The following is a 21,116-nucleotide window of genomic DNA, read 5'->3' on the forward strand; positions in this document are numbered from 1 at the left end:
ACCAAAATTTTTTTTGCACTTTCCTTAATTAGAAGCTACGAAATTACCTAATATGATTAACGTATATATGAAAATTAATTATTATGAATAATAAATACTTGATAACAATTTTTGTGTCTTAGTTCTTTTTTTTTAATTTTATATTATTGAAAGATATTAAAAAATCACATTAAATATATAATAAAAACATTTATATTTTTTCTTATATGTTATATTTGAATTTTTCAAAATGTCTATATATTATTAGAAATTTGAATATTCCCACTCTGAAAATTTTGTGATCAATAGATTATTTTTTTGTTATAATAAGTTACAAATGATCATAAAATATAACGCATATGAATTTTTATTTAATAAATATTCAAACTAAATAATATATATATATATAAACACTAATGATTTAAAGCAACAAGATTGGCTGATCAATTTAGTCGTCCAGTTGAAATCTTTCAAAAGTATGTGAAAGACTAAAGTCAAAGTAAATATTGATTTAGAATAGTAGTTATATTTTACTAACCAAATACCGAAAAAAACCGAACCGAACCGAAACTAACCTGATATCCGGGTTGAACACCCGTAATCCAAATGAAGCCAAACTATTGTTTCATTCTCCAAAATATAATAAAAATAATAACTTAATCCCGCGCAAGGCGCGGGTCTTATCCTAGTATTTATTTAAGGGGATGGCATTTTAGAGAAATAAGGTATCGCATTATTTCGTACTAGGGCATTGCTTCCGCGCTTGCGCGGAGTTGTAGACATATTTCTTGTTTCATCTCAATATTTATTAGGGTTATTTTAGCTGTAAATTTTGCGTTTTGGGTTGATCATTGTTTTTTAAGTTTTTTTATTGTTATAGGGTTAGAGTTGTGATGATGTACTGTTTATGCACTGTTCTCCACTCATGAATGACTAAACTGTGTTAATAATGTGATTGATATAGTTCGTGGTGTTGTTTGTTGTGTCACTGAGACTTATTGTTTGTTTGTCTTTTTAATTTGTTACTTGTACTGTTGAGATTACATAAATTATATTAAGGTTGTTGAGAGTACCTTTTGTTTCTGGATATTTTTTCTCCAGTTTAGTTGTGTAAGTTGTGTGTATTAAGTAATAATTTTTTTTTATTATTATTATGTTAGTTATATGTTTTTTTACTTTTAAACTTGTTGTTTTTACCGGACCTTTAAAACAAATATACGAAGACTTGTAGAAATAACTATAAAATGAGTGACAATTAGTATTTGGGTCTTTATGGGTTTTAAACGAATATATGTATTTCTCATAAGAAGACAATAGCGTTGGTATGTTGACATTGAGCATATAAGCTATTTTTATAAGACAAGAGGAGTGAGCAGGTGGAGATATTGTTGCCGCATTTGTGTCTGTTGGGATTGTCTCTTGTATCTCATGGTGTTGATGTGTTTGTTTCTCTTTTATTTGATGGGTAATATGTAAACAAAAATTATTGTTAGTTGTATTTATCAGAGTTCGTAACTTAATTACTCTGCTTTTTTTGTTTAGGTAATTTCACTGATCTTGGTTGTCGTCTTCGTCTTCTTCGTAAGCATTTGTGAAAGTAAGTTTGTAAATTGTTAAATATTTGGCCGTGTAGTTTATATTTGTTTGGCTGGCTCAATGTATGTGTTGTTGAGTTTTAGTTGAGTTGATTGGCTTGGTATATTTGTTTTGAAGTTTATTTGTAAAATTAGATAAAAAGAGAGGTGATCATTAATGATTCGTCTTTTTTGGGATTCTAGTTTTTGGTGTTTTGATTGTTTGGGTTATTGTGGTTTCTTTTAAACAGTAAAATAAAGATTTGTGTAAAATTAGATTGATAAGTAAGAGAGATAAATAGAAGACCACAAATCTTGGGTATGAAATATTTTTGATTATTGATGTTAGCACAATATAGACAGTAATATAAAGGGAATTATGTGTTGATTGTTTCTTACGGATCAATGAGGAGACGGATAACGACTCGAGTTGTTTCTTTGGTGAGGCCAGAGCCCTGGACAGAACAGATTTGCCCAACCACATCTGTGAGTTTAAATATCAGTTATGATATCAAAACATAATATAAACTCAGATGCAATATGATAATATACCTGGAAGTTCTAGGTTTGTGTTTGCAATCACTTGGAGATTGTCGAACAGTCTAATCTTGACTGAAGATTGATCTCAAGAGCACCCGTGATGCCTTCATCAATAATGGTTAGTGAGATGAAACGGATGAGGAATGGATGATAGTTATCTTGTACATGCTTGAGCACATAGAAACCTCAAAACGATCGACTTTCACAATGGAACCAGCTTTCAAAGATGGCATGTAATGATTAGCACATCCGACGGGAGTAAACCCATGAATCACGGAATCTGCAAATAATATTATTCAACAAAGAATCAGAAAATAAATTAAAACAATTATGTTAAATAAGTGTTATAGATCGAAGATTAACTTACCTTTTCATCAAGGAAGAGAACCGTGATTTCCACAAACTCCTTGTCTTTCTTGAATTTCAGGGAATCCCAGAAGCGAGGAAGCCAGAGGCTATGCTCTGACTACTACGACCAAGACGGAGAGATTCGAAGGTTGAGTGACGGACGCCGAGACGCCGGTTTGACGAATTGGAGAGACAGAGAGAAACATTTTCTAGAAGTTGGTTAAATCTAAGAGGAATCAATGAGTTTTGTGGAGATGCTGATTGGGTTCATCAAAGATGAGAATCACATATATAGGGTTTATATAGGGGCTACAAATCAGGAACATTTATGATCAAGCGATTTAAGGTGGACATGAAGAGTTCACCGGTGAAAAAATAGATTACGAACAGACACATGGCGCAACTCTGTAACTCAGACTTGTTTGAGCATGTTAAACGATAACAATTTACAATATGAGAAAACTATAATTGTTGCAAACTTAAGCTTTTTTTCATATAACGTGATGAATATCATTTAAAAATGAAACCCATAACGCACTTGTAGGTCCGACCCTCAGAGGAAGCCGAAGAAGCAAGAGCTTCCAACCTTCATAAATATATATCCGGTTCGACCATCAATGTACATGTATCATTTAGCTTAGTGGTATAAATGTTGGTGTTTATATCTCAACAACCCGGATTCGAGCCATGGATTTGATATTTTTTCACACTTTTTAAAAGTAGGGTCCACAAAACGCTGACTTGACGCTCTGAGGAGTGAGCAAAAACTCATATATTATAATATAGATTGGACGTTCAATTTATTGGAGTTGTTTGGCTCTAGTTGGGAATTTATGTGCATATATATTAAAAAACATAATAACAGGTATACTTCTTTTTCTTATTAAATATTGAATGGAATTGGGTAAGGTGGTCACGGAATAATTAATATTGTTGAAAACATTCTTCATAGCCGGTGGTACCACAATACTTATAGAAAAGATTAACATAGACATTTTTCGAGTTATTGATTGGTCTCAGTTTGAGAACATTCCCTTCACATTTACTACTAACCAACCCTAAGTTTGTAATTGCATGGCTACGAACACATAGCCAATGTTAATGCCATTTTTGCATAATCTCACAGAGACTAATATATAATTCTTTGTCTCGACGTCAAGTTATCGTCGACGTTTCTTATTGGTTATTATCCACATGCAAAATTTGTGGGGTCAAGACTGATCAAGACTCACGAGAAAGATTTATATAATCACGATCTTTTTATATAAGAGCATCTCCGACTCCGCTCCATAATTTACTGCAAAATGGAGTGAAAAATTGAGTGATAAATAAACAAAAAATCCATTACTTTATTTATGGATTAATCATTTTTTTGTTTGTTCATCGTTCCATTTTCCACTCTATTTTGCAGTAAATTATGGAGTGAGATTGAAGATGCTCTGGCTCGTTTCCATCGAGCGTTTAGGATTGGATGTGATATATGAAACATTGAAACATGTGGTGTAGAAATGATAAAGTTATACGTTAATGTCACCTCTTAACCTTACAGTTAGATACGTTATAATTAAACATACCGTTGAAAACTTAAAACTTAGATCACTCCAAAGAATGTAGTAAAATCTAATTCTACGAAAGCTCAAAATTTTAAAGAGTTTTTTTCCCATTGAACTATTTTCTTAAAATCACAATACTCTAGGGTTTCATAACATAAACCAGCAAGAGACCAAATCATCAAAATCCATTAACATGCACACAAGCAAATATTACAAAACATTTGAAAATAGCTATATAATATATAAAAACACACACATACTTTGTTTCTTAAAGAAAGCTCAAGTCTTGAATCCTAATCTCAGTTTTTAACTTCTTATGCTGAGACATCTCGTGATGATCAACCTTGGCTGCTTCTTTAACATTTCTAGCACTATCAACAACCGAGACAGCTTTGTAACTCTTACAACCCGACAAAAACCCACCCGACCGGACTTTCCCAGCAATCACCGGTTTAGTTTTAACCACCGAACCACTTCTCGTGCCTCTCTTCATAATATCGAAATCCGAAATGACCGATTGATCTGCTATACTTCCCGTCACCACACTCCATCCAATGCTAACCTCACTCGGCTCATAGACACTGCTCGTTATGTTCTCAATCTCAAACAAATCAGAACTCGCTTCGCTTGCTGTCTCCTCCTCTTGTGTCTTGCTGCTCACTGAAGAGTTGTGATTAATGTTCTTGGTAGAGAGATGGTTTGGTATTGCGTCCCATGTAAGTATAGACAGCTTTCTCTCGAGGTTCATGGCGATATCTGACCTTTGGATAGGTATTGAAATCATGGGTCTTGCTTTATCCATGTGCTTTCTTGCGTCGTAAGCAACGAAATCTCGATCATAATTTCTACCTTTACCAGCTATCTTTCTGTCGGTATTGATGGTTTTAACCCCCGAGCATGGACCGTTGCATCTAAACCCACCAAAAGAGACGCTTACATCGTTTGTTTTACGTTGCTTGTTGTCATTGTTGTTGTTCATCCTCATGAGAAAGGTTTGACTGTTGTAACTTGACTCGGATCTTACACTTGGAGTTCCATGTCGGCTTGTTCTTGATCTAGATGACGTCGTTTTCGTCAACTGAGTATGAGTATGAGTATGAGGATGATACTCTTTGTTTTCCTTCTCGTGTTGCTTAGTGATATCCACCGTGGAGTCAACATGATCTAGTTTCATGCTGAAGTACTTTTCTGCGCCGAATACTCCAATCTCGGAGTCAACATCAGCAACAGAAGCTTTGACTGTGGGCTTATCTGAGATCTTTGAAGAAGGTTGCTCTTGGATCGAGGAGAGGACAAGTAGTTGTGGTTTATGAGTTGAGATTTGGTGAAAATGGGCACCCTTCTTTTCAGCATCCATCTCTATTTTGTGTTTGTATATATGTTGTTTAGTTAGTGACTACTTTATGAAGTGATAAATTACAAAAGATCAAACAAAAAGGAGTTAAAGGGAAATGACAAGAAGAAGAAATCTATGGAAATGATGGGGGATTTTGCAAAGAGAAAAAGCTTTGAAGGTGGATGTGTTCATGAGGGGGCTTCTTCACTATTATATAGAGAAAACATAATCTTATTGGAGGAAGTGGTTCCAAGTCATAGTTAGTAGTCAGACAATTTGCAAACACAAATTTAATTGTGGCCTTTTCAAGATTTGTCATATAAAATAAGTACATTTTTTCATAAAGTGGTTAGTACATTAGAACATGATTATTTGGGAGGTTCTTAAGGTGGAGTTTTTACCAGAATATAAGAACCCGTCTCTTAATTTTTAATTAAAAAAAACTAAGAACCGGCTCTTAAATAAGAGTTTTAAGAACCGGTTCTTAACTTTTTTAGTTAAAAGTTAAGAGAAGGGTTCTTATATTCCGTTAAGAACTCCACCCTAAGAACCCCCCAATAATCATGCTCTAAACGTTAGAGTTTAAAAACAAAAAAGGTATTTTAGATGTGGTTTTAATATGATTTAAAGAGTTATCGTATAAAAAAACTATCCCCTAGACTATATTTTCGAAGTGATTTTGTCACATGTCATCTCTACAATCAATTTCACAAAACAAATATGACATGGCTACTGAAATTGATGACATGACTTCCAAAAAAAATATGACATGAATAATTTTATTTAATGTTGATTTATATTTTTGGTAAACTTATTAGAATATGGTAATAATTCATATATTACATTTAATATTGATATTTATTTTTGGTAAACTTTTTTAAAATATGGTAATAGCTCATACATCATCTATAAAATAAATATATTCATATATAACATTTCAAATTTTGAAATATTATTACTTTTGTATAATTATACAATTTGTATTACCAAAGCTTTCAAAAATTTCTACAATTTAAAAAAAAAAATCTAATCATAAGATCATTAGTTTCTTATATATTTACAAATTTTATAAATATTGTTTAGGCTAATTTTTTGATAATTATATAATTTTATATTATTTTTATTAGTTTTATACAAATTGATTTAATATATATCAAATCTATATTAAATATTAGTAAGAAAATAGTAAAATCTATAATATTTAATAAATTTTATTTTTAAATATAAGTTAGATTTAAATTTTTTTTTTTTTTTGTATCATTCATTTTACGAATATTTATTTAGTTTTAAAGATGGAAGCCGGTTTAGGGACAGTATTTTAGCCATAAGCTATATATAAAGTAATATTGAAAACTTTTTAAAAAAAAATCGACAACGTTATTGAAGTAAATAATGTGACAATCAGGAGAATTCAAATTTTTATCAAACGTGGATAAAAGCCAAATTAGCATTATGAGTTTAGACCTTTTAACTCTGTACATTTCTTCTTCCCTAACGAGGAATGATTCGAATTATCACAATCACCAAATAGTTCTTTCTTTATATCGGAATTATACACTTTGTGTTTTAATCCATGAGAATAAGATGTGGACAATGTTATGACAACTGGTATCGTGGTGCAAAGAAATAAAAGGACCAAAGGAATAGATTGGTATTTATTGTTATGCTTATTGTTCAGTAATAAATAGCTTGAAAGATTGGTTTTAGATGGATTTTTCAATTCTAACGTATATGTATCACACATTCAATTATAAACTGCCTAGACGTCTGCTGGAAAGTTTGGCAGTGGCAACATCAAAGATCTTTTCAATATCATATCATTGTCCTTTTGGAATAATAACAATCCAAAACTAACTTTGGAATTTGTCAGGAAAACAAATGTTTGTTTTTCTTCACAGTACTCGTCTTAAGGAAAACACAAGTTATCAACAGACAAGCACAATGGACATATTTAACTACTTGTTTAACGATACATATAGGATATAGGAAAAAATATTATTTATACACAAGATTCGTGAAGAGAAAATCATTATGTAACATGATTTTGAGATCGTTAATTTAGTTTGGTAGTGAAACGCATACACAATTCAAGACCTGAAGGGAAGTATTAACAGAGGTCAAAGACTAACACACTTTAGATTTAGGGATAATTGGCAAAATACCCCTATCTAAGTTTAGAAAATTGGAAAATACACTGCTCTTAACCCCTTTTTTTTTTGTGGAAACTACACTTTTATTGTAAACTAAACTACACTTATTTATGTAAATTCTGAACTTAGCAATATTATTTTTGGAATAAACATATATTTAAATAATAAATATTTAAATATTTGAAAATTATCTCTAACAATAAACAGTTTTACTAATAAAGTCTATAACATAGTGAGATATTAAAATAGCCTAGTTTTCAAAATAGAATCTCAATTTAAAGTACTTTCTCAATCTTCCTTTAGATTTCTGTTGTTCAAACCCATTCTTGACGAATGTAATTTTATTCTACTTTTTAAATATATACTAGGATAAGATCTACGCCTTGCACAGAGTGAGTTTATTTGTATATATTATCGGTATTTTTTTTTATATATTTGATCATTTTATTTATACATATACAATGTTTTTTGTTGATATTATATAATTTCTTTCCGATGGAGCACTTCAATTTTTATTAAAAATTGTGGGACTAAACTATAATTTATATATCATGGATTGATCGGATTGGACATTAAACAAATTATAACACAAAACCCTTATTTTCGTCCACCGAATACATTCTTGAAAACAGTGAACAGTACTGTTTCCACAGTTGAATTATTTTAACATTTATTTTTATGGTTTTGAAAGGTTTCAGATCAACCATCGAACTGATACATGTCATTTTAATGCTTTTATTCATATGTTTAAGGAAAACTTACATTTTTGTAATTTAAAATTGTTTTAAATTTTTTTAAAATATAACATATAAGAAAAAATATAACATATAAAAAAAATATAACATATAAAGTTTCCTCATTTTATAATTTAATGACGTTTTAAAATTTTAAAAATATAAAATATAAGATTTTCTCATTTTTGTAATTTAAAGTCATTTTAAAAAATTCAAAATATAATATATAAGAAAAATCTATTTTTTTTATTATATGGTTAATGTGATTGTTTATTTTTTTAATAATATAAAATTAAATAAAAATAAAGAAGGATGCAAAAATTGTTATCAAATTTTTATTATTCATAGTCATTAATTGTTATATATATGTTAATCATATTAGGTAATTCCGTAGCTTTTATTTAAGGAAAGAATACACGCTTCTTATATTTTGGGTTAATATAATGCTCTAGTAATTGGATTTGGATCAACATTTTTTTCAATTGATTCTTAAGCTGTCACGTAAGCTAAATTGTCATCCCCTAATATATTAATTGAGGATCATTTAAAAAGTTGTAACCTTAAGTTTGTACTAATTAAAAAGAGACCATGCTTAGGTGTCACTTAATTAGGATGTCAATTTGGCTTACGTGTCAGCTTAAGAATCAATTGAAAAAAATGTTGGTCCAAATTCAATTACAAGAGACCATTATATTAAACCAAACTATAAGAAACATGTATTCTTTCTTTAAATAAAAGTTACGGAATTACATAATATGATTAACAAATATATGACAATTAATGACTATGAATAATAAATATTTGATAACAATTTTTTGCATTCTTCTTCATTTTTGTTTAATTTTATATTATTAAAAAATTAAACAATCACATTAACCATATAATAAAAAAATTGATTTTTTTCTTATATGTTATATTTTGAATTTTTTAAAATGACTTTAAATTACAAAAATGAGGAAACCTTATATTTTATATTTTAAATTTTTTTAAACGACTTTAAAGTACAAAAATGAGAAAATCTTATATGTTATATTTTTCTTATATGTTAGATTTTTTCTTATATGTTATATTTTGAATTTTTTAAAATAAATTTAAATTACAAAAATGTAAGTTTTCTTAAACATACGACTAAAAGCATTAAAATGTCATGTATCAATTCAATGGTTGATCTGAAACCTTTCAAAACCATATGAAAATGTCAAAATAATTCAATTGTAGAAACAGTACTGATCACTTTTTTTAAGAATGTGTTCGGTGAAAAAAATAATTTTTTTGTGTCATAATTTGTTTAATTTCAAATCCGATCAATGATATATTAATTATAGTTTAGTTCCACAATTTTTAATAAAAATTGATCCGGTCCATCTGAAAGAAATTATATAATAATAACAAAATTACATTGTATATATATAAATAAAATGATCAAATATATGAAAAAAATTGTCGATAATATATACAAATAAACTCACCATACGAAAAGCGCATGTCTTATCCTAGTTCTAATTACGTGACACCTAAGGATAGTCTTTTTTTTAATTAGTACAAATTTATGGTTACAAGTTTTTAAACGATTCTAAGTTAATATATAGGGGATATTTCTCTTTATCCAATCTGGGAAAAATGAAACAAGGCCTTTCTTCAATCTATTGGGCTGAGAAAGTTTTCTAATCAAAGGCGCGATGGTCCAGAACCAGAATTATACTACAGGTTTGTGCGACTGTTGTCCAAGCAATATTTGTCTGGTGGTGTTTCTGTCTTTTCCACAAACATAAAGACAGCATAAGTGACGTGTCATGTTCTAAAAGGTTGTGTTTGCGTAACACCAAGTACGAACATTCCGATATTACCCCTTACTCGTTTACTATATAAACCACATCGAACAAATCAAATCCCTCTCAAATCTCCCATCCCTTCCTCGCTCTTCTCTCTAGCTATTGGATCGGTGACTCTGCTTCTGTTAGTTTCAGCTTTGAGTCGCTGCTACAATGTCTTGCATAAAGAGAGTTGATAGATCCGCGTACGCTGCCATGGCACCAGAAGCTCCGTTCATAGCTGCCGGAACGATGGCCGGAGCCGTTGATCTGTCATTCAGCTCATCCTCCAACCTCGAGATCTTTGAACTAGATTTTAACTCCGAAGACCATGAGATGAAACTATTAGGTCAGTGCTCAAGCTCCGAGAGGTTTACTCGACTCGCTTGGGGAAGTTATGGATCCGGATCTCAGGAATCTCCCTATGGTTGCATCGCCGGTGGCCTCGTCGACGGGAATATCGGTTTATGGAATCCACTCACTCTGATTCGGTGAGTTTTCTCTTTCTCTGAAACCCTAATTGTTAGGGTTTTTATATGAAAAAGTGTTTCCGTAGAAGACAAGTAAAGTATTTGATTTTTTTTTTTTTTTTTTGTGAAAGTGCGCACGTTAGATACCTTTCAAAACATAAAGGGCCGGTGAGTTGCAATCTCTTTAACTCTTATGTTGCGCTATAGGTTCTTTTCGATGCTTATATATATTTGTATGTTAGGTTCGTGCTCTTGAGTTTAATGTTATCTCCCCAAACCAACTTGCTTCCGGGGATGATGATGATGGCACGGTTTGCATCTGGGATTTAGCAGATACTTCAGAGCCTTCTCATGTCCTAAAGGTATATATTAATTAGACGACCATGTAAGAATCTTGCTTTATCCTAAGTACCATTGAAATTACATGGTTACAACTTCATATCTTGTTTACAGGGTACTGGATCTTATACGCAAGGTGAAATCTCCTCTGTTTCATGGAATAGAGAGTTTAAACATGTTTTAGCATCTACCTCATATAATGGGACTACTGGTGAGAATTAGGGTTTCTCCTTCCTTCTATATGATCTGATTCCACTTTCTGCTGATTGTTACTCGTTCTTGTGTTTTCTTAGTGATATGGGATGTGAATAACAAGAAGGTTATAACAGGGTAAGTGTTGAGTTCTTCTTTACCATGCATGGTTTATCTGAAAAATCTGATCTAATAGAAGACATCCTTTAATTAGTGGTATCTCTTATATCATAATCTGATATGGCCACTAATTATCAATCAACAGATTCAAAAATTCCGAATCAAGCGATAGATTTAAAGGTCTCATTAGCTGCTCAGTTTTGCAATGGGATCCTGATAATTGTAATCAGATAATGATTGCATCAGATGAAGATAGTTCACCTTCTGTGAAGGTAATCAATCATTTACCATGTTTGTTGTACAAGTTTAAATAATTTTGGCTCTTTCTTAGTCTCTAAAGATATTTTTTTGCTATTAGCTTTTGGACATAAGGTATCCACAATCACCCGTTCGCACATTTTCTGGCCACCACAGAGGTATGCCTTTTGTTATGTGTTTTAGCTAAATCTATGTACCATGTTGTTATTTTTGAGTTCCTGTTTTTATAGTGTTTATATCATTGGTGAAACATAAGTGGTGATACATGTTCTAAATCAGGTGTAATTGCAATGGAGTGGTGTCCAAGTGACAGCTTGTATCTACTTACCTGTGCTAGAGACAACAGAACTATTTGCTGGAACACAAAGACAGGACAGGTAAAAGAGAACAATAATTTTGATATAGCTCTGTTAGCTATATAGTAGTAATTTATGTAAATTAATGGAATTTTTGTTTCAATTTATTTCAGATTGTGGCTGAGTTACGTACTACAAACAATTCAAATTTTGATGTTCATTGGTCCCCAAAGATACCTGGAGTTGTATCAGCATCTTCAGCTGATGGGAATATTAGCATCTATAACCTTGAGGTACCTCTTGGACATATATTCTCTTTGGTGATTGAAGTATGTGTAGTAGACCAATCTGAATAATACACAAGATACAATAATAATGAACCTTATGAACTCAGATGTCATTTTCCATCCTCATGGTTTGTTTTAGAAGACCAAAACGTTTAGTGCTTAGTTTCATTCTCTTTTGTGTTCTGAAGAATGTATGTACTATATATGTAGGGTTGCAGCCGCAATGGTAGTGGAGAGAACAATCTTATTGATGCAGCTCCTTTAACAGCACCAAAATGGTGGAAGCGCCCGGTTAGTGCATCTTTTGGATTTGGAGGAAAGCTTGTGTCATCTAACTCAAAGCTCCCTGAGGCTTCTGTGGTAGGGTTTTAGATTGGACATTGTATAATTCTGTTTCCTTTCTTCATTCTATTTGACTCTTATCATGTCATGTGTCAGGTTTTCTTGCATAGCCTTGCCACAGAACAAAGTTTGGTGAATCGAATAACTAAATTTGAAACTGAGATAGAAAACGGAGAGAAGACTTCACTAATGAGTTTGTGCAAGAAGAAATCTGAAGAGACCGAGTAAGTCATTTTCAGTGATTGAAAAAATTAACATAATTATCCCTAACAGAAACTTATTCGTTTTTTTCTGAAGATCCGAGGAGGAGAAAGAAACATGGAGCTTGCTGAAAATCATGCTTGAAGAGGATGGGAACGCGAAGACGAAGTTGCCTACCCATCTTGGCTTTAGTTTACCTTGTGAGGATCAAAAGGATCAAGAGCATCATGCTACATATTCTTCTGAAAACGTAGAAGAAGAAATCTCTGATCCATTATTTGATGATGCCATCCAACGTTCATTGATTGTGGGAGATTACAAGGAAGCAGTAGCTCATTGTTTATCTGCAAACAAGATGGCTGATGCTTTAGTTATTGCTCACGTTGGTGGTTCTACCTTGTGGGAGAGTACTCTTGATAAATATCTGAAGATGAGCAATGCACCTTACATGAAGGTATATATAGTTTATATTCAACTTTACTTTAGATATGTTGGTTATTGCCATCTTGATAATCTTGTTTCAGGTTATTTCTGCAATGGTGAACAATGATTTAATGAGCCTTGTTCATACAAGGCCAGCTAAATTATGGAAAGAAACTCTTGCTCTCATCTGCACTGTAAGCTGTTTTGTTTGATGATATTAAAATGTTTGTTCCAAGACGTTTTTGATGTCACTAACTACGTGTGCATGGATGTTGTTGCTTTTGAAAAACAGTTTGCAGAAGGAGATGAATGGACAAGCCTCTGTGATGCTCTTGCCTCACATTTGTTGTCTTCTGGTTTTACTTTGGCTGCAACTCTGTGCTACATTTGCGCCGGAAATGTCGACAAAACAGTAGACATATGGTTGAGGGGACTTGAAAAAGACAATGCTGGAAAGTCTTATTCTGAGCGTGTTCAAGTAAGCATTGTTGAATTTTATATCTTGCATAAACATTGAATTTGGACTTCTCTGCTCAACATTATTTTCTTTTCTAAATAGGATCTTATGGAGAAGACTGTTGTCCTTGCTTTGGCAACCGAGAACAAGAGATTCAGTGGCTCTTTATACAAACTCTTTGAGAGTTATGCTGAGATATTGGCCAGCCAAGGACTTCTTGCAACGGCTATAAAGTTCTTAAAACTTCTTGAGCCTGATGATTTCTCATCTGAACTTTCAATATTGAGGGAACAGTTTTCTCAAAGTGTTTATCAGGAGCCAACTCAGACGCAGCCAAACCTTCTTATCAGTCCATATAACCAAGCTCAGCCAGCTCTCCAGGTTTCATGAACATTTTGGCTTTCAGCAACAATGAATCAGTTTCTTGGACCAACCTTGATTACAATTATTTTTTGTTTCTGCAGCCATCTTTTACTCCAGCTCCAGTAACCAATGCTCAGCCATCAAAAACTACTTTAGTTTCTCTAAATCCTCCTCCTCATCAACAGAGGTCAATGGATTTTCATTCATCTACTGTATGTTTCACTTCCATCTCCATTTTATTTAGTTTATTTTTGTTTTTGACTAACCAAAAAACATATGTCCCCAGATATACACAAACGCAACATACAATCCACCACCTGCTCTATATCTTAACTCTAAGATTCACCAAACTGTTGTTCAACAAGTGGAACTCATGGTTCCAGCACAGCGGGTAGCTGTGCAACCACCCCCTGCACCTGTAGCTCCACCACCAACTGTTCAGACAGCGGATACTTCCAATGTACCCGGTATTGACATTTTTACAACGTTAAAACAATTAATTTTTAAAAATATATATACACTTTGTTCAGCTCAATTGGAATTAGTATATATTTGTGACCTGCCTTTGTTCTGTATAGATTGTTATAACTAAAGTCAGTTGTTTTCTTTATGTTGTTATGGAATGTTCCAGCCCACCAGAAACCTATTGTGGCTACATTGACAAGGCTTTTTAAAGAGACATCAGACACATTAGGTCCTGCCAAGAAGCGTGATATAGAAGGTATCTCAAAAAAAGTAGGATCTCTGTTTGCGAAACTCAATAATGAGGACATCTCAAAGCACGCTGCAGAAAAACTCTCTCTGCTATGTCAAGCTCTAGACAAACAGGACTTTAATGCAGCTTTACAAATACAGGTACAATTTTATTTTATTTTGGTAGTCTTTCACGTTATGTATTCTAAAAATGTTGAAGAAACGCAACTTTGTCTTTTGTTTTGTGCAAAACAGACGCATATGGCGTCCACCGAATGGGACGAATGCAACTTCTGGCTCCTACCACTTAAACAAATGATTAAAGGAAGGCAAAATGTTCGATGAAAAAGGTGGGATTATGTGGGATTTTTAGATATAAAATCACAGGAATTTAGGTAGAGTTAAGGCATCACCTTTCTTGTGTTATGTACTTAGTGCTTTGAGTCGGTGAGCTATAAAGCAAAAAAATAGTATATATTCTCATTCACTGTCTTTATTTGTTCTCTTCTTTATTTTTTTGGGTCTTTGAATTCTCAGGAGTATCAGCAGTTGCCTTAGAAAGCTTCAGAGCCAAGCAATCTTGGGAAAGCCAGAGTTCATGAGACTGGTGTTAAAAGTCGAATACAGTTCTTAACAGATTGTTTTCCTTTTCTTGTAATGTTCTTAGCTAACTAAAGTCAAAATGAATGAAGTGAGACATATATATGGGCCCTTTCAATAGAGCATTATCAATTTATCATTAGTTATGTATACCTAATAAATATAAGATTAATATTTTAGCAAAATTTAATTATCTAATGAATTTCAGTGATAAATAAAATAAATCAATCCAAAAAAAAAGAGAGTATCTCCAACCATTTTATTTTATTTTATTTCCTTATCTCATTTTTTCATTTTAACAGTTAAATACTTTTGAACACTGTGCCTAAGACCTATGTTATCAGTTACTAATTTTTTTTTTTTTGCCATCTGATATTTATAATAACCAAAATCACAATGTGTTTTCTCCAAAAGAGTATTTTTAAATACATTAAAGTTATTTTTCATATTATAAGTAACAATTAAATAAACAAACTACAATTGTCTTTTCCAACAAATTCGAGTGGCCACTTAGATGAGAGCAGAATCAGCCAATATGTTTTTTATTGCGTGGTATTGGTAACAAACCTTGCTTTATTTTATTTGTAATGGTTTCGAGTTAACTTCTTTTTAGTTATAGTTAGTTGAGCGAACTGAAATACATGAACCTAAACGATTTGATAGCATGATATGAAATGTGGGCCGCTATATTATTTAATAATCATCAATATAGCATGATTCACACGCAACTAATACATACTCGCACGTATATAAAAAAGCTTTTAAACTATTTATTAAAAAAAAATTGACATCCACATATATAGTTTGAAAAAAATAGGGTAAACCTTTTTCTGGAGAAGAAACGTGAAAAGCCACGGAGACCACGCGCCGTGTTTATCTAGATTAGCAGCGGATTCGAATTCGAGTTTTTTACAGATCCACATAACGTTTTGTGCCACCCGACCACAGACGCATGGTTACGTATATAGTTTGATACTGGCCAGTGGCCATGACAATAAAATTAATTTCATTGGATACAAAATATCTTCTTTTAAATGTCTAGAATATTTCTTTTGAAAGTTTTTTGTATGTGTAGTGGGTTAGTCGAATAGTCAAGAGAAATGGACAAATGGAAGAACATACGATTATTGGTACTTGTATGCATTAATTTCATTTTTTATTTTGCTTGATAAAAGCTAAGACTCATTTTTTATTTATAATAAAATGATCTTATCTGACAAAAAAAACAAGATCTTATCATCATATTTGCTCCTTGTTTTAAATCTCTATACATGTATACAATATAACATTTTTAAATTAATACTCTATAAATTAATATATACTAAAAATCTCTATAAAATAATATAATTTTATAGTCTCAAATTAATTTTTTGGTTCAATTAGTATATCGATAAATTAATATCACTATAAATTAATAAAAAAAATTATAGTTTTGGTGTATTCTCAACATTATTAATTTATAGAGCTTTCAGTTTATATCCGATTATATTTTGTTGCTTTCATTGACTATATGCTTCGCACATGTGCTATATATATCCAAATATATGTAAACATAACGAAAGCATTGAAAGAGATCGCAAGTGCTCCTAAGGATTCATCTCTTTCAACGCAACGCAAGTGCTCTTATATATCTTATAAGGATTCATCTCCTTCACATAAGAAATTTATTTGATTATTTATCCACTCGCAACATTAGCATACAAATATAGACTATAATTTCCAAATGTTATTAGCTCAATCAAGAGAAGTGTAGACTGGACTCTTACGTTCAGGAATCAGAATCCGTCACTAAAATTATCTACGGCTCATTTTATTCTACCAGACTACTACTTAAAAGTCTTTAACACTTTTCGGCTACTAAAAACAACACAAAGATCTGCAAAACTAAGTATATACAACGGCATATCCAACCCAACACTATTTTTTCTTTTAAAATGGAGTAAAAGTAAGTATGAAATAAAAAATACTTTAACCCTACTCTATTTTTCACTTCATAATAAAATTTACGTAATCTATTTTTTGTTTGTTCATTACTCCGTTATGGAATAGAAAACGAAGTAGGGTTAGAAATATTTTTACTTCATAGTTACTTTTACTCTATTTTGTAGGAAAAAAAATGGAGTTTTACGTTCTCCGACGCTACACCACATCAAGATTAAAGAATCATTAATTATATGGATCGGCGTAATGTAAGTATTTGAATATACATCAATAACCGTATAGATATATATATAAATACATTTCTTATATAAAACTCAACAAAGCAACTCCAAAGTAGTTTTTGTTTTAACTGAAGTCAGCAATAACCTTTCTTGTTTTTCCTTCCTTTTTAACATCTTACTAATTAGTTTATTCAGTTCGGAGGAGAATACGCGCAAACAACCTCCGTTTCAACTTCCCTCCTATGAAAATTCCGGTGACAGCCACAAGCAGCGCACGTCAAAGCATCATTGGTTCCTTCGCCGCCGCTTGCCATAAACTCACGGCAACCGTCAACGGCGTAGCCACCGATATTAGCTGCGTGATTCTTCTGGCACTCAACGTAACGGACCTTGCTCGAAGAAGAAGGCGTAGTGCATGAGTTTTTTCTTTGTTTTATCACGACTTGCCTCTTCTTCATCTTCGTAAACTGATCTCCAAAAAGAAACCTTAATTGCAAATTTTTCTTTTTCAAAAAAAAAAAAAAGAACCTTACTTGTTTTTTTCGTTTTAGGGGAAATGATCAAAGACTCTTTTTGGTGACGAAGTAAAAGGGTACTTGCAAATGCTCTTGTATCCCTTATAATACAAACGGCTTTTTACGACCTAAAACTCAAATTCAAACACAAAACTAACATTTTTTTTTTGGAAAATTAGTTTTGTCATATTCACCCCACAAGTTCATAAAATTCACGAAAAAGCTATCAAGTTTTTTTTTTTTTTTTCGAAATGACATTTTTACTCTCTCACCCTCATCATCTTCAAGTAATTACAAGATTGTCATTGTCATCAATACCCCAACCACCATGAACAACCAATTTGAAGCTCTTAATGCTCCCAAAATTGATTTACCCTTCTTCTTTCTCCAATTTTATGAACTAAACACAACATATCTCTCACTTTCTCTCTACATTCAGCTAAAAAATCCCAAGATTTTGATTCTACATTTTTTATGGTTCATAAAGTGATAGAAGCTAACGATTCTGGGTGGGTCACTTTCGTTTGAGATTCAGTGTGCTTGGAGAAGCCTTATGTGTGCTAAGAAAGTTATCTCACCAATTTAAGATATGAAATCAGATTTTTTTCAAGATCTGTTCGTCCAGACGACTTCCCAGGTAAGTCGTCTGACTGTAGACGACTTACCTGGAAGTCGTCTGGTCAATGCATAGGTTATTTTTGCAATTGACTTTGAAATCTGTTTTCTGAGACGACTGAAATATAAGTCGTCTGCTTTTGTTTGGTTACAAAAAAATCTCCAAAGAACCTAGACGACTTACATGTAAGTCGTCATAGGTTAGTTTTGCATTTGACTGGATTTTGTCGGAAATTTGACTTCCCTGGACGACTTATTTTTCAGTCGTCTGGTGGAAAATTGAAATATCAATATTTTATTAGTTTTACCATTGAAAAAAAAATTCAATATTTAATTATATCCAGACAACTTACAATTCAGTCGTCCGCCCGACGACTTACATGTAAGTCGTCCATGATTTTATTCCGAGATTCTGGTCAAACCTCGTAAATCCTGAACGACTTACATGTAAGTCCTCGGACGGACGACTGAATTGTAAGTCGTCTATATATAATTAAATATTGAAGTTTTATTTTTTAATTGCAAAACAAACCTATGACGATTTAATTGTAAGTCGTCTAGTTTTAATAAAATATTGATATTTCAATTTTTCACCAGACGACTGAAATGTAAGTCATCCAGGAAAGTCAAACTTATGAAATAATCCAGTCAAATGCAAAACTAACCTATGACGACTGAAATGTAAGTCGTCTAGCTTTTTTGGAGTTTTTTTTAAACCAAACAAAAATAGACGACTTAATTTTCAGTCGTCTCAGATAACAGATTTCAAAGTCATTGCAAAAACAACTTCTGCGTTGACCAGACGACTTATATTTTAGTCGTCTGGAAGACTTAGATTAAAGTTGTCCGCGTCGATCTTTAATAAACTTTCGTTTTCTTTGTTCTATGTTTGCTAATGTGTTTTATTTTTACTTTTTCAGATGATGCGTTAGTTACATGCTGTGTATGGAGAATGGTTGTTGAAAGATGGATGTTGGAATATACAAGTCAATGAAAACTCTCTTTGTGGCAACTCATATTTTCAAAATATGTTTTCTCCATTAGTTTTACTAAATTTGACTAAGTTTTTTAACACAAACTTGTAAAAAATGTGATATGCTTTGACTAGTTACTACTGTTTGTTTCCATCTCTTAAGTATTATTGTTATAGACACCAATGATGATTATTGTTATGAGTTGGAAGAAGGGTTAAAATGCTTCTTAAAATGTTATATCAATATGAGGTTACCAACATTATTGTTTATTAAGATGAGAAGAAGGCCATTGGAGTTTATTATTGCATATGGGAGATCCAAAGATAAGAAAAAGACTATTGAAGTATATTATTTCATTGATTTGTAAATGTGCAAACACATTGTTAGCACATATATTACATCTTGGGAAACATTATTACTGATTTTACAAAAAAATTCACAAATAAAAGAGTAGACATGCAAATCACAAAACAGACCACAAACAAAACTATTATAGATCATTCCTCTACAAAGACAAGCTTGGACTCCAGTTGATATGGAAGAAGATTTCCTGGAAGTCGTCTGGAACGTCTAGCGCATTGTATTTTAGACGATTAACAGGTAAGTCGTCCCAGAAGTCTTCCAGATCTGAAAAACCTGTATATCAAATCCAGATCTGAAAAACCTGCATATCAAAAAATGTTCAAATAGCTTAAAAATAGAGAAAATGAGTGGAAGATTAGATAAATCTACTTTTATAGAATACACAAAAATACATATCTAAAATTAATAGATCTACATTTAAATGAGTAGAAGATGAGAACCATGTGATTAAAAACCTGCAAAAAAAAAATAGATTGGTGAGAAAGACATGAGACAAAACTGTAAAATTCATATAAAGTTTGGTGTTTTCAAGTCAAAGAGATTAAAGTGGGTATGAAGAGTTTTAGTTTGGGAAAAAAATAAGAACTTTATACAACAGAAAGTTACCAAATGAAGAAAAATAGACATAAAAACTTACCAAAACGCTCAGATCTGATATGAAAGGGAGAAACATGAGAGAAAACTCCGACAGACGACTTCCAGGAAGTCTAGACGACTTCCTGGAAGTCGTCTGGAAGACTTCCTGGAAGTCGTCTAGCGCATTATATTTTAGACGACTAACAAGTAAGTCATCCCAGACGTCTTCCAGATCTGAAAAACCTGCATATCCAAATTCAGATCTAAAAAACCTGCATATCCAAAAACGTTTAAATGACTTAAAACAGAGAAAATTAGTGGAAGATTAGATAAATCTACCATTATTAACACACAAAAATACATATCTAAAATTGATAGATTTACCTTTAAATTAGTGGAAGATGAGAACCATCTGATTAAAAACATACAAAAACAAGATAAATTAGTGAGAAAGACATGAGACAAAAACAATAAATTGATATAAAGCTTAGTGTTTATAAGTTCAAAGAGATTAGAGAGAGGTTGAAGAGTTTTAGAATGATGAACATTAAATTTTTGTTGCAGCCATTTGAAAGAAGGAGAGAGAATGTGTAATTTTTTTCTTTATATAAGGAGACAAAAAATCCAATTAGGTTAAATATTTTTGATTCAGACGCCTTCCTAGACGACTTACTTGTAAGTCGCCCAGAAGACTTTAATATTTTTAGCGGGAAACTAAAATAGAAAACTTCCTAGACGACTTACAAGTAAATCGTCTGGTTTAAATTATTTAAGCGGGAAAATAATTTTTTAAAAAAATTTAGGCGCAAATATTTGGATGACTTACATGTAAGTCGTCTGGTTTA

At 32.0% G+C, this 21,116-nt stretch overlaps 3 protein-coding genes across 3 annotated transcripts; 1 reads left to right on the top strand and 2 right to left on the bottom strand.

The window, feature by feature from the left end:
* Positions 1 to 4,161: 4,161 nt before the first annotated feature.
* On the bottom strand, positions 4,162 to 5,623 carry LOC106361979 (protein PHYTOCHROME KINASE SUBSTRATE 3). The gene has a single exon (XM_013801794.3). The coding sequence runs from the start codon at positions 5,349 to 5,351 to the stop codon at positions 4,263 to 4,265; it is 1,089 nt and encodes a 362-aa protein (XP_013657248.2). The 5' UTR covers positions 5,352 to 5,623; the 3' UTR covers positions 4,162 to 4,262.
* Positions 5,624 to 9,958: 4,335 nt separating this feature from the next.
* Positions 9,959 to 15,259, top strand: LOC106431846 (protein transport protein SEC31 homolog A). The gene is made up of 20 exons (XM_013872671.3): positions 9,959 to 10,516; positions 10,627 to 10,663; positions 10,738 to 10,857; positions 10,949 to 11,045; positions 11,128 to 11,164; positions 11,292 to 11,418; positions 11,505 to 11,562; positions 11,684 to 11,781; positions 11,874 to 11,993; positions 12,198 to 12,347; positions 12,426 to 12,553; positions 12,627 to 12,984; positions 13,055 to 13,147; positions 13,246 to 13,431; positions 13,513 to 13,791; positions 13,875 to 13,985; positions 14,060 to 14,240; positions 14,405 to 14,628; positions 14,722 to 14,816; positions 15,004 to 15,259. The coding sequence occupies exons 1-19, from the start codon at positions 10,200 to 10,202 to the stop codon at positions 14,809 to 14,811; spliced, it is 2,811 nt and encodes a 936-aa protein (XP_013728125.1). The 5' UTR covers positions 9,959 to 10,199; the 3' UTR covers positions 14,812 to 14,816; positions 15,004 to 15,259.
* Positions 15,260 to 17,217: 1,958 nt separating this feature from the next.
* On the bottom strand, positions 17,218 to 18,009 carry LOC106431836 (mini zinc finger protein 3-like). The gene has a single exon (XM_013872660.3). It carries the CDS (start codon positions 17,684 to 17,686, stop codon positions 17,420 to 17,422), a length of 267 nt encoding a protein of 88 aa, XP_013728114.1. The 5' UTR covers positions 17,687 to 18,009; the 3' UTR covers positions 17,218 to 17,419.
* Positions 18,010 to 21,116: the final 3,107 nt, after the last annotated feature.

This window comes from Brassica napus, chromosome C8 (assembly GCF_020379485.1).
Source record: "Brassica napus cultivar Da-Ae chromosome C8, Da-Ae, whole genome shotgun sequence".
Classification (NCBI taxonomy): Eukaryota; Viridiplantae; Streptophyta; class Magnoliopsida; order Brassicales; family Brassicaceae; genus Brassica; species Brassica napus.

What these genes read in the sequence shown, in the direction of transcription:
- LOC106361979 (XM_013801794.3), bottom strand. Translation starts at nt 5,351, where the DNA reads ATGGATGCTGAAAAGAAGGGTGCCCATTTTCACCAAATCTCAACTCAT.
- LOC106431846 (XM_013872671.3), top strand. Translation starts at nt 10,200, where the DNA reads ATGTCTTGCATAAAGAGAGTTGATAGATCCGCGTACGCTGCCATGGCA. An exon ending in ATTTTCTGGCCACCACAGAG is followed by an intron (nt 11,563 to 11,683) that starts GTATGCCTTTTG and finishes GTTCTAAATCAG; the next exon opens with GTGTAATTGCAATGGAGTGG. An exon ending in CTCTTGCTCTCATCTGCACT is followed by an intron (nt 13,148 to 13,245) that starts GTAAGCTGTTTT and finishes TTTGAAAAACAG; the next exon opens with TTTGCAGAAGGAGATGAATG.
- LOC106431836 (XM_013872660.3), bottom strand. Translation starts at nt 17,686, where the DNA reads ATGAAGAAGAGGCAAGTCGTGATAAAACAAAGAAAAAACTCATGCACT.